General features: G+C 41.4%; 1 protein-coding gene and 2 long non-coding RNA genes across 4 annotated transcripts; 1 reads left to right on the top strand and 2 right to left on the bottom strand.

The window, feature by feature from the left end:
- saraf (store-operated calcium entry-associated regulatory factor) lies at positions 1 to 11,279 on the bottom strand. 2 transcript variants are annotated; one of them, XM_019360452.2, is made up of 7 exons: positions 11,067 to 11,279; positions 5,413 to 5,591; positions 4,251 to 4,440; positions 3,903 to 4,175; positions 3,495 to 3,648; positions 3,295 to 3,380; positions 1 to 1,576 (listed from the first exon to the last, which is right to left on the bottom strand). In XM_019360452.2, exons 1-7 carry the CDS (start codon positions 11,131 to 11,133, stop codon positions 1,551 to 1,553), a joined length of 975 nt encoding a protein of 324 aa, XP_019215997.1. In that variant the 5' UTR covers positions 11,134 to 11,279; the 3' UTR covers positions 1 to 1,550. The 2 variants fall into 2 exon arrangements, with proteins under 2 accessions (XP_019215997.1, XP_019215998.1); XM_019360453.2 differs by lacking the exon at positions 11,067 to 11,279 and having other exon boundaries at positions 4,251 to 4,477; positions 5,413 to 5,580.
- Positions 8,600 to 9,968, top strand: LOC109202632 (uncharacterized). Its single transcript, XR_002062584.2, has 2 exons — positions 8,600 to 9,722; positions 9,799 to 9,968. It is a non-coding gene; the product is annotated as an uncharacterized LOC109202632 (long non-coding RNA).
- LOC112847159 (uncharacterized) lies at positions 9,773 to 11,060 on the bottom strand. Its single transcript, XR_003220539.1, has 2 exons — positions 10,011 to 11,060; positions 9,773 to 9,928 (listed from the first exon to the last, which is right to left on the bottom strand). It is a non-coding gene; the product is annotated as an uncharacterized LOC112847159 (long non-coding RNA).
- Positions 11,280 to 12,621: the final 1,342 nt, after the last annotated feature.

Here is a 12,621-nt window from a genome sequence, read left to right as displayed (position 1 = left end):
TTTAACCTTTTTTCCACATAGTACAGGCGCAAGGGTGCACACCACTGTCCTGCACTATATTTATTTGTATTTAGTGTGGGCCCATCTGTGCATGTACGTCTCATACATTCTGGAAAGCGGAGGGTAGGTATGAGAAGTGTGCACACTTTGTTTTGATATTTTAAATATGCAATTAAAATGAGGATTGTAGAAATCAGTTTTCTTCTGTTGGTGTGTGATGTTGAGTGAGATCAGAAAACATTTCTTAAATATTGACAGCTGTTTTGTTTTTGTTATAAAGGCCTCAACCAGGGCCTCACAAACAGCGGCTGGGGGGATGACAAGGAATTCCTTATCAAACATCAAATTTCAGAATATGCATCAAACAAATTACCTCAAATAAAAACATGAAGTAACAATAAATGGCGCTTACAGTCACCAAGTGGATGCAGGCACAGAGAATACCAGCATAGCCAGTGAAGATGAGACAGAACCAGGCAGCTCCAAACAGAAGGACCAGTCAAAACCAATCGAGGACCTTATTCCTTAACGAGGGGCTACCTCTGTAGCATGGACATGGTTTGGTTATGCAAAAGTCTGACACGGACCAGAAAACTGTACTATGCAAATTATGCTGTAAACTGGTCCCCACCACAGACTCAAACACGACAAACCTCTTCCACCACCTACGCAAGAATCACGTGAAAGAGTATGGAGAGAGTTTATGGATGAGAAGCAAAAAAGAGCCGCCAGGTTTTTCCCTGCAACATGCCATGTAATAAATAGTTACAAAGAAAATGACGGCCGTTACAACTTAATATACAGTTTCATGCATCAGTCATGCCACGAGGCCAAGCTGAAAACAAGTCGAGTTGCCTGAGATTCACAGAATTTACAGAAAAAACACTATTTTGTGATATATATCGTTATCAGGATAAGAAATGTTTTATATCGGGATATGAGATTTTGGTCATATCGCACAGCCCTACTGAAATCTGAGGATTTAAAATCAGTTTGTGCTGTAGTGCAAACTCATCCAGTGATGAGTATGCACAGATGATTGAAAGGTGGATTTTCTAAAGACTAAGGATTTTTCTTAGCTGGTGCACAAAGCCAGAGAGCAGCAGTACACACCATTTTATTAACCATTTTGTCAATTCTTATATTTCATTTATTGGAAATGAAAAGGTGCATCAGCAGAGGAACACCGTAACAGACATTTGAGCCGAAGGTTGCAGTTAAAGACTTCAAATATTTACCTTGCCTGCAAAAAAAAAAATAAAAAATAACAAATCCAATAATTATCAATGAAACATTATTATCCTTTTAATAAAGCAATGCCAGCTTCTTATGCTCGACGGTAAAACTTTTAGACTAAAACCCAAACCACACGCTGACAGAAACTAATGAACCACAGCAAGCTCTCCAAGAAACACATAACCGAGCAGTAAAGTTCTGTTTGGACGTCTCTGCTTGAAGAAAGGATTACAGCCTGCGAGCAGCAAACAGATCAATGCACTTAGTCATATTCTGTCCACTGCAGAAAATGTGTCCAAATTGGGGGGGGGCTTCTATCTTCTTTTGGTTCCTCCAAAACCTAAAAACCAAAAAAAAACAGCAGTCAGTCAGCTGTAGCCATTTGCACCAAACACTTACTGGCATGCTCATTGAAAACATACAAAATGAAGGAATTGTTCTTTTATTGTGGGTGCAGTGATCTTATTAGATCATGATCCTGCTTCTCTGGAGATATTAATGCTTATCTCATTATAACACGTAATATAAAGCTGTTTGGGATTGTTTGTATGGATGTAACTGATGTGTTTGTTCATTCACTTAAGAGCAACTAAACCAGCAGCTTAATGGCTCATACACACAGTCATGCAGCAAAATGTATCAGCTGGACTAACACCATTTGTCAAACTAGCTAGCATCAGCTGTGGTGCACAGCTTGACCTAAGCATGACATTAATTGCACTAATGGTTCTTTTGTGCTGCTCAGTTTTTAAACCAAGAAAAAAAAATTAATTCATGTAACTAAGCAGGTAAATCAGTGCTTTCCAATGTGACCGCGTGGATGGAGACACAGCTTTAAAAACCATTTAATATCCTGTTCTGATCAGCTTCCCTCAGACTGGCATTCACACTCAGACACTTTATTAGGTTCACATGTTCAAACTGCTCATTAAACAAGGTATCTAATCAGACAGTCACAGGCTGAAGTTCAAACCAGCAGAAGACCACTCTAAGTCTTACACTACAGCTCACTCGAAGACCGGAAAAACTCCGTCTTGATTTCTGCTGAAACGTTCAGAAGGTAGGGTCAGAATTTGACATGAAAGCATAAATCCACCCTTGCTTACATTCAGGCTTCTGGCAGTGGTGGTATAATGGCGTGGGGTATATTTTCTTGGCACACTTTGGGCTCCTTACTACCAACTAAGAATATTTTTATGCCACATCTTACCCAAGTTTCTTACCCAAGTATCCCTGTGGGCCTCATATTTAAAATGGCATTAAAATTACATGACCAGTAATTTTGAAAATAGAAATTCAACGCTCTGAATCAATGTCAGAATGGTCATGTCTGCTTCATTTGTCATGAAATAAGAAGGTACCAGGTCTCATCTGGTCCCTTGGGGTGGCTGTGGCTCAGGTGGTAGAGCAGATCAGCTACTGATTGGAAGGTTGGTGGTTCGATTCTTGGCTCCCCCAGTCTGCATGCCAAATAACCTTGGGGAAGATATTGCCCTCCGATGCGTTCATCGGAGTGTGAATGTTTATTAGTTGCACTTGAGTTCAGAAGTGCTTGTATGAGTGGGTGTTAATGGGTGAATGAGGCATGTTGTATACAGCGCTTTGAGTACTCCGGGAGAGTAGAAAAGCGCTATAAAAGAATCAGCCCATTTACCTGCCCCTGCCCGCTCGTCAATTCTTCCATTAATTTGGACTGTCTATAAAACTGCCTGTAATGCAAATCTTGGGAAAACCCTTGCAATTAAAGCTGGAAAGCCTGCATTTCAATCATGAATTGATGTTTTTCTTTTTTTTTTTAATTTACAATCCACTGTGGTAATGTACAGAGGCCAAAAAAAAATCCGTCTTTCTCTGAAACATTACGGAGTATGACCACAGAAAAGTTCTGATGAATAGGATACCACACTATATCACAAAGATAGGACAAATTGGTTTCTTGGACAAACTGTGTTGAGCTGACCCGGATAATTATTAATGGAAAAGGGCTTTAAGAATCACAAAGGTAGGTAACGTGCAAACTGTTTCTGTGTTCCTTCTAATAAGATGCAGTCTTGGTACCTGAAGTAACGCGTGTCCCGGAAGAGGGAGGTTCTCTGGCAGGTCTGTTAGTGTGAGTGGGGTAGTTAGAATTGTAGGGCTGGCTTCTGCAGAATACATAAGATGGAACACAGCATGAATATCCTGAAAACAGGAAGGTGAAATATAATTCCATAGTCCCCGTTTTCCATTATTCTCTCTCCTTCCACCCCTCTACTAACCTCTGACGACCAAAAAGATATCCAAGCACCCCGCCTGTTCCCATTCCAGTCCAGAAGCCCCCTCCTGTGCCGGAAGCTGCCCGGCCTCCTGGGTACTGGTGTCTGTGAGTGTAATCACTGTGGAAACCATAACTGGGGTTGGCTCCAGGGTAGTCTGAGAAGAAAAAAAGAACTGATCAAAACTTTTTTTTTTTCATGCAATGCAGCCTAGATGACATAAAATAACACATCTCATTTCTATAGCACCAAATTACAACAGCAGTCACTTCAAGGTCCTTTATGTTGTACAGTAAAGAGTAAAATAATACAGACCACAAGGGTCCATTCTACCAAAAGGATGTGCTGCTTTGACAAATGTGCAGACCACACAGACTAAATCTCCGCACACCATAATTTTGCATCAGCTACCTGTGTAGTCTGGTTTGAATCCTGGTGGGGGTGGTCCACCCATGGAGCCGTGGTAATTATGTCCAGAATGTGTAGCTGGTCCATCATCTTGCCCCCCAGTGTTGTTCCCACTTAGGAACAGTTTATGGAAGCCATAGGCTAAGAGCAGAAGCACAGCAACAACCAGCAGGCCTCCTGAGTCCTGAGTGCCCGCAGGGTAGGAGCTCTGACGGTCATGCTGCTGCCCGTATTCTGATGAACCACTAAAGAAACTGGAGGCAAATCCCCAGAGATCTGACAGACAAAAGAACATTCTTAAACAACTAATCCTTGTGTATAAATGAAAACCTCCATCACTCATCCTCCTACCTTTAAACCCACCACGGGAACCCCTGCTACTGTGAGCCCTCCTCTGGCCCTCTTCAGTCAGTTCCAGTGTGTACTCCAGCCCACAAGACCCTTTCAGTATGTAGGCATCAGCAGGGTGGCTGTAGCCCTCACAGCTCACCTCAATGTGACCAAATCGATATGTGTTGTCCATGTCAGTCCTACACTCCCACTGTGACACACAGCAGAAGAACAGACACCCCATCAATCTAAAATGTATTTAAGCATAACAAGTTTGAGGGTTACACATACACACGGTACAATTCCTCATTTAAACTTCACTGTCACCACTTAGGTATTCTTGCATTTTAACTTAGTTTATAGAGACAAAAAAAAAGGAAAATGTGAGGTCTTCTACTTTGCAGGTGTCCCATGTCTGTCAAGGTTGAGATTCCCCACATGAGTTTCTCAAATCTTGCTCAAGTTTTGAAGTGCAAAATTTTAGATTACAAAATGTCCCAATTTAATTTGTCAGATTTTGTTTTTTTCATGAGCAGCTGTGCTGACAAGATTAAACTACCTGAATGTGACAGAATGTGCCCACCAACATGTTGCACCCTCAGAGAGATATGACTCCATTCTCCTTTTTGCAACTTTATTCTCCTCAGTTCAGGTTTGGAGTTTACAGGCAGCATAGCATATCATCAGCAAAAATTGCTCTCACGTCTCAGACACAGTTTTTTTCTTTTTTCTGCGCTTACTGATGACATCACATGTCTGAACTCTGACCTCCTGGAGCTAGTGAACTACAAAAATTAACTAGAAATGTGTCCAAAAATAAAACACAATTAAATAAGAATAGTCTTTAGAGATTTTCCCAACGATTCGAAATGTAAGTTTTATAGCTACTTTTAGAGCGCAACAAACACATACAAATTACTGAAACTGAACATGCAGGCCATCCTACAGCCAGTGGTGCCAAATATAAATGGAAACAACAAAGTTTAAGACTCAAACCACCTCTCCCCATTGTCGCCTGTAGAAATAATGTCCTTGTAGTTCAGGTTGCCCTACCACTGTAGGGGGTGAACATTTTAATATGGACAGCACACACAGGAGTCATTTCTTCAAAAATTGAAATAAAGCAGCTGAATCAGTCCTACTGAGCTCATTTCACACCGCATAGCACCAGCAGGTCCCTCACCTGCACATCGAATCCATTCCAGCCTTTATTCACACACTGAACCACCTCTGGGACAAAGGCGTGGCAGCCCGCTGACCCTCCAACACACTTGAGCTGAGGGATCGGGCTGGAGCGCCTGGCTGTGGTGTACCGGTTCCTGTACAGAGTCAGTGCCTGGATGTCCCGCAGCAGTACGCTGCCTGTAGGCGACAAAGGAGAAAAGGGCTGATTTCCACACTAGGATTACACAAATCACAGTCATGTCGCTCTACACACACTAAAGCTCTTCTTCGGGAACAAACTTTGACTCGTTAGTCCTGAATTCATCCGGCATATTCTGTACGTTCTTCTTTATGACATCATGTGGTCCCATAATCATCATATAACCTACGATTGCTGACCATGCACAGCGTGTTTGTCACTACTTTGTGGTGTATTTCCTAAACAGGGCAGCATCTCGGTAACTGGTGTTGTGCCAAAAAGTGATTGTCTGCCAAAAATTGATTTCTAATGTTTCCCTCTGTTTTTATGTGTAATATTTTTTACATATGTTTGTACACCCTGTTCACCGAAGTCTATTTAGCAAGGGGTTATAAATAATATCTAAAAATTACCTGTTTTTCAAGTATCTTTATAATGCCCTGGTATTGTACCTAGATTATAACCAATCTGATCCTTTTTGTCCACTTAAAATATGTTTACAGAACTATTGTTATATTTGTTGCAATTTCTGCTGTCCGCTTGGCCAGATTATTCTTTAAAAAGACATTTTTAATGTCAGCGAGATATTTTTAACTGGATAAATAAAGGATATATAAAAGTCACGGCCAGGACTGGGACAAAAACTCAGCCCGGGCATTTTGACTAGAGAATGGCCCACCAAGTATTATAGGAAAAGCCATAAATCCTTTGAATGAAAACAATTGCTGTTGTGACAGTGATGTACACGGTCTTGTTGGTATATATGTATCAATCTAATAAACTTAAACCTACACCATCCTCCCTATTCTGTTATTTTAAACAGTACTTACCGGAAATATCAAACAACCTAATCAATAATTACATATACCTAACTAGCAGGGTTTCCAACTCCCAGCAAAAAAATAGGGAACCACCCCCCACCTCATGATGCTTATTGACGTAATCGACTTAAATTTATTGCCAGGGTAAAACAAATGCACAGAAACCAATTATTTTTCTACAGTAATTAAACAGATTCAACATCTTTCTGCAACAGAATTGCAGACTGCACACATGGCATCTTCCCAAAGGAAAAAGTACTATAGCTTATTAGGGCATATATTAGACTTAATATTTACTATATACAATAATGAATTTTTATATATTTTACATCAGATGACCACTTTGAATGTAAGATTCGGTTGTATTTATTAAAACCTCGATATTTTAAATGAGAATAAGAAAAAAGTATTTCTTTGTGCCCCCCTTTCCCTGCTACTGCCCTACCTGGCCCCCTGGCAAAACTTTGCTAGACCCGCCCCTGCACAGTTACCAGCTGTCAGCTACCTAGAAAAGGATCCTGGGGCCTGTTCTTCGTACCTCGCTTACTACATCCAAGATCAAATGACACATCCAAGATCAAATCATCGCGCTAACTTTGAGCTCGCTAATCCGGTTCTCCGAACACACCTGTTGTTGACGATTAGTATAGCTGGATGAAGTAATCTGAGATCACTGGGTGGCTTAAAAGGGGCTACGCATCGATAGTAGAAACATTGATCGGCAACCCTGTGATTGGTCGGCGAAGATGTCGAAGGAGCGCGCGCAGTATCTCACGGCAGCAGAGCAAGAACTCTTGATTGAGGGATATCAGGAGTTTCAGAGTTTAATTAAAACGCAGGGGAACACTGCAAAGGCTGCAAAAGCAAGGAGAGAGGGCTGGCAGAAAGTTGCTGACAAATTAAACTCGTAAGTGATCCATGATATTACATTATATCATGTGATATTATTTTATTCCACATTATATTATATTACATCATATCCTCTTTCACATTAGAGCCACAACAGGACCCACTAGAACATGGGAAAAAGTAAAAGTGAAATATAAGAATATTCCACAGAATGGTAATATGTATCACTTATATTGCTTTTAGTCTATGACAAGAGACCCTGGAATAATCTGTTTGTTTGTTTATAACAGCAACCAAGAAAAGGGCAGAGCAAATAAAGACAGGTGGTGGTCCTGCACCCCCTCGTCACACCCCTTTTTGTACTGTGACATTTATTGACATTGTGGGGTTTTTTGTGTGTAGTTTGACATAACACTCCATCACTTTTACCTGTTCCCATGCAAGGGGTGACTGAAGCATGCACAGTAAGTCGGGAGTAAGTATATACAGTACAGTAAGTATATATATATATATATATGTGTATATATATATATATATACATATATATATATATATATATAGAGAGAGAGAGAGAGAGAGAGAGAGAGAGAGAGAGAGAAAGTAAATAATACCCTGACGGGAGAATCGATATCTCTCTATGAGCACACCGTCGCGCTGAGCTAAAGGATCCCGTCTATCCCGCAATATACGCTAAATTCTGTAAACTCTCCTTATCAATCTTGCACCTTCCTTGCTCGCGTACAAACGGACAGGACATGGCTGCGACAGACTTCCCAAATCCACCTTCGCTTTTTTAGCCGTGGTCTCTCATCTTGATTGCACGTAGTAATTTACTATTACTACTCTAAAATATGAATTACATCTGACATGATCTACTACATGTAATAGAATGATTAATAGTACATTTCCCTTTTTTTCGGAAATGACCTGTATGTATCTGTATGAAATCAATAAAAGAATCAAATACATTATCTTTAGTTACATTGCTAATATTTATTTATGGTAAAACAGTGGCGAAATATCGCTCTTGCTTTCATATAACTGCAGCGGACATACCTGAGAGGCCGCGATCTAATCCTGTTTACATAAAGTAAACCTGCTCCCGAGCAGGTTTACTCTTACGGATCTGTTGCTATGACAGCAAGTCCCAGATGAGCTTCGGAGAACCGAACGATCCAAGATCACGCGAAATCGTCAACATTCAAATCCGGCTAACTTACTTAGCGAGGTACGAAGAACAGGCCCCTGGTGTTATTTGTCTCTCAGAAACAGTTCATAACTTCCCTTCAACTCATTCATGTCACCTAAAAGGTAAACCTGTTTCTCCATCACCTGTTCAGCTCTGATGATTCAGTAAGGACATCTCCTGGTTTCATCTTCATGTTTCCCTCTCACCAGATATCGGTTTGGATATCTGGTGAGAGGGAAACTGTGTGCTGACTGTGTGTTGACCAGCACCTTTACGGCTGTGACTCCAGCAAACGTCAGCTGATACTAGAAAGTAATATTAAATAAATTATAACAACAGCTTATCAAGCTTAAACGTGCTGCTGTTGTTTAGCGCGACATCCTCTGGTTTCGTCTTTCTGGGGCAAAGTGGGGGATAAACAAACGAGAAAAGCCGATCAGCTGATCTTTGATCAGTTTCATGATTGAAGTAGCAACAGAAGATGGAGGGGGAGAGAGTGAGAGAAGAAGAGGCAGCTATGCAGCGTAAAGACACAGAATAACTCCAGCTTTGTGTCTTTTGTTTTTTGTTTTTGTTTTCTGAAGTTCGGGACAAATCGCGTTCCTTTACACCTAGGCCCTGTTTCAGAAAGCCGGTTTAGTGCAAACTCTGAGTAAGTATACCCTGAGTTAACGAAAACTCTGGGTTTTCGGTTTCACAAAGCGAGTTTAGATTAATTCTGAGTGAGTTACTATGACGACACACTCCGTGAAGCTAACCTGCCCCCTAGCAGGTTTACTTCAACTAACCCTGAACTTCTCCGCCTCTTTGTCGGAAACCTGACTGTAGGAAGTGTCAGACATGGTGCCCCTTCCTTGAAGAGCCAGTAGATGTTGAAGCCCAAATTCTCCGCAGAGCTCTCCGCCGGGAGAGAGTGATTAGAGCGCGTTTGGACATTTTATCATGTCCTGATGATTTTCTGTGTGAACGTTACCGTTTTTCAGCACAATCGATAATTTATTTGAATAACATCCTCAGGCCTTATATTGCTCATGTGACACATCGCGGACATTCTCTCAGTTCTGTACATATTATTTGTATTGCACTTCGTTTTTTTGCAAACGGGAGCTTTCTGTATAATATTGGTGACGCTGAGCACGTTTCCAAGGCTACCGTCTGTCGGGCAGTCAGGAATGTTACAGTTGCACTGAAACGTCTCCTGTACTCGTTTGTGGTGTTCCCCGGTCATAGACCCACAAGATTTATCAAAGAGGGATTCCACAAAATTGCAGGTATCAGGATGAACAAAACTTAATTCATGATGTGGTGATACTTGAACTACTACTTAGATTTTACATTTATTTTCAGGGTTCCCAGGCGTGATTGGCTGTATAGATGGCACTCACATTCCATTCTGCTGCTTGAAGTGTTCCATTTCCAAAAAGCATTTTTTTATTTTCTTGATCAAACAGGTCTTGTACAGCTGCTGTACAGGGAGCTATTGAAACACAGAAAATAGCATTGACATTCATAGTACATGCCTACTTAGGTTGGTTGTAAATCAGTGCTGAACATCTTACTGAGGAAAGGTTTGTTGGAGAAGTGGCTGGACCCTCTTCCTCTACATTTTTGATATTTCATTTTTACTTGCTGCCAGGAACGTTTGGGGCCTGTTGGGTTGCACATGCGCTCACATCACATCACAAAATAAAATGTATAAAATAAAAAATAAAATGAAATATAATAAAATAACGTGTTAAATGGGTGGAAATCCCTAGATCAATTTTTAAATTAACACTCACGCATTGACTCTGTCGGCTATGTATTGCCATGCATGCTCCCTTTCTTTTGCAGCTGAGGCTGTGTTACTTTTTTTCCGCAAAATTTGCATGTTATCGGCATATGCTGCCATCAGAATTTCGGCCTCAAGCGCTGTAAAATACATTGGCCGCGCCTTCTTTCCCTCCGTCTCCATGGTGACTCGCTTAATCTGTGCTCCACTAATCAGGGCTTTATGCGCGTGCTTAACTTGGGGTTAAAGCAACTCCGCGTTGATTGAACTAATTGTTATCAGCCTTTCTGAAACCGAATATTCCGAGTTGGACAGTTAGGGGTTACTCAAGCCTGAGTATCATTTTTAACTCTGAGTTTTCTAAACCGGCTTTCTGAAACAGGGCCCTAAATACGAAACTTTAAAGTTCGACCTCATCGGCTGTAATTGGTCCAGCCCAGAGTCGATCATGACCAATTGGCCAATCCACCACCTTTCATTGTTTATACCGTTACAAAAAAAAACCAAACAAACAAAAAAAACGTCGGCCCATAAAAACGAAAAATCACCATCGATATTCCCGATGGCCAGTCCAGCTATGGTCACGGCCAAAAACTGATTGCGGCTTCTACCTTGTGACAGGAACGTTGTTTGTGGTTCAAGACGACTTGATATCATTCACGAGGGATACATTTGACATATGTTTCACATATTATAGACCAAAAAGTTATTTACAGCAGTTTAAATACGAACAATCCGTTTTTGGCAAATACCGGAAATCAGTTTTTGGCAGGCGATTACTTTTTGGCACAAAACCGGAAATGAAGAGCAACGTGAAAGAAGTGGAAACTAAACGCCAACCCACCGTCATCCCAGCTGTCGGTGTGGCGTGCACACAGGAGAAGCAGGACACCGGAAAAAAACACATTCATGTCGCGTTGTTGTTTCTCCAAGAGCCTTCACACACAGCCTCGGTAAACACAACACAGCCCGAAGACTCTCGCCGATACTTCCGTGTTGCGTCACCTGTTTTTTTTTGCTTTTGGAGACCAATGAGGAACGTGCACGGCTCCACTGTGGCACCTCCGTGTGTGCAGTGTTGCCAACTTAGCGACTTTGTCGCTATATTTAGCGAGTTTTCAGACCCCCTTAGCGACTTTTTTTCTGAAAAGCGACTAGCGACAAATCTGGCGACTTTTTCTGGTGTTATTGGAGTCTTATTTATGACGACTTTTTGACGTGAAAGCGCATATCGCTCCTACTCTCAACAAGCAGCGGGTGCTGCCGTGGGCACCTCGCCCGTGCCAAAGCGCTCATAGGCGGAGGATAGTCCTCACGCAGCTGCTATCATGTTAGGAGACGTTCACCCCTATGCGTTCAAACTGCAAATGAATCGCGCATGAGCGAAGCCGCTGCTCCCGCACTGACTGTAACGCAGTCAATTCTTCTTTCAATGTTATGCTGTTTTGTGGATCACAAGGTTTAAAACTACTCATAAACACACACACAAAGTAACCCCACCAGAGTGCCGATTTTGGGTCACTTTTGCCAGTCCAAGCCCGGGTAAAGGAGCAGGGTTGGAATTGTGACATTAAAAAAAACAAAACAATAATTGCTAAAAGAAATTTAATTTGTAGTTCTAAATAAATTCTAAATGCATTTAGGACGTTTTTTACTCACTTTATGTCTCTTCCATGATGTTATTTCTCTCTCCAACAACGTAGGTTACATTTACATTAGCATGACCAATTATGCAAATTAGGCGATGATGTCATTTAGCGACTTCTAGCGACTTTTAGGACAGCCAATAGCGATTTTCCTTACTGAGGAGTTGGCAACACTGCGAGGACCTGAAAGGAGGAGAGGAGGATGGCAGCACAAAGGAAGAACGTGGATATAAGAAAGTATTTTTCAATGAAACCTGTAAGTCACTTAAAGTGAAGTTCACTCATAAAATGTGTCCGTCATAATAACGTTACAGGCTATGCTACGCCATACATGCCAACCCTTCCGATTTTTCCGTGAGAATCCCGAATTTCAGGAGGACCCGGCCCACTTAGATCGCAAAGGCAAGGTCCTCAGGTGGACACAACCTCTGAATTTGTTTCTGGCCGGACAATAATAACGGTGACATTTAACTTATTTTATCCGATAAATAAACACTGTAAGATTCAAGTTTTTTTGTATATATATGTATATGTATACCACTCCCCCCACCAGTGATGGGAATAACGGCGTTACAAGTAACGGCGTTACTTTTTTCAGTAACGAGTAATCTAACTAATTACTATTCCTATCGTTACAACGGCGTTACAGTTACTAACAAGGAAACGCGGTCCGTTACTATTTTTCAACAAACAGACGGTTGGAGCTGTGTTCAGCTTAGCCTGTCTTATATCAGTTGCACGGAAGTAGCTGTA

Source organism: Oreochromis niloticus, linkage group LG6 (genome assembly GCF_001858045.2).
Source record: "Oreochromis niloticus isolate F11D_XX linkage group LG6, O_niloticus_UMD_NMBU, whole genome shotgun sequence".
Lineage (NCBI taxonomy): Eukaryota > Metazoa > Chordata > Actinopteri > Cichliformes > Cichlidae > Oreochromis > Oreochromis niloticus.
Note: the sequence above shows the minus strand (reverse complement) of the source record. Positions and strands in the feature narration are given on the sequence as shown.

Excerpts from the sequence above, each read along its gene's own strand:
- saraf (XM_019360452.2), bottom strand. The coding sequence starts at position 11,133 with ATGAATGTGTTTTTTTCCGGTGTCCTGCTTCTCCTGTGTGCACGCCAC. Across the intron at positions 3,649-3,902 it reads ATTCAAACCAGACTACACAG|ACTACCCTGGAGCCAACCCC; the intron begins GTAGCTGATGCA and ends TTTTCTTCTCAG. Across the intron at positions 3,381-3,494 it reads TATCTTTTTGGTCGTCAGAG|AAGCCAGCCCTACAATTCTA; the intron begins GTTAGTAGAGGG and ends TGTATTCTGCAG.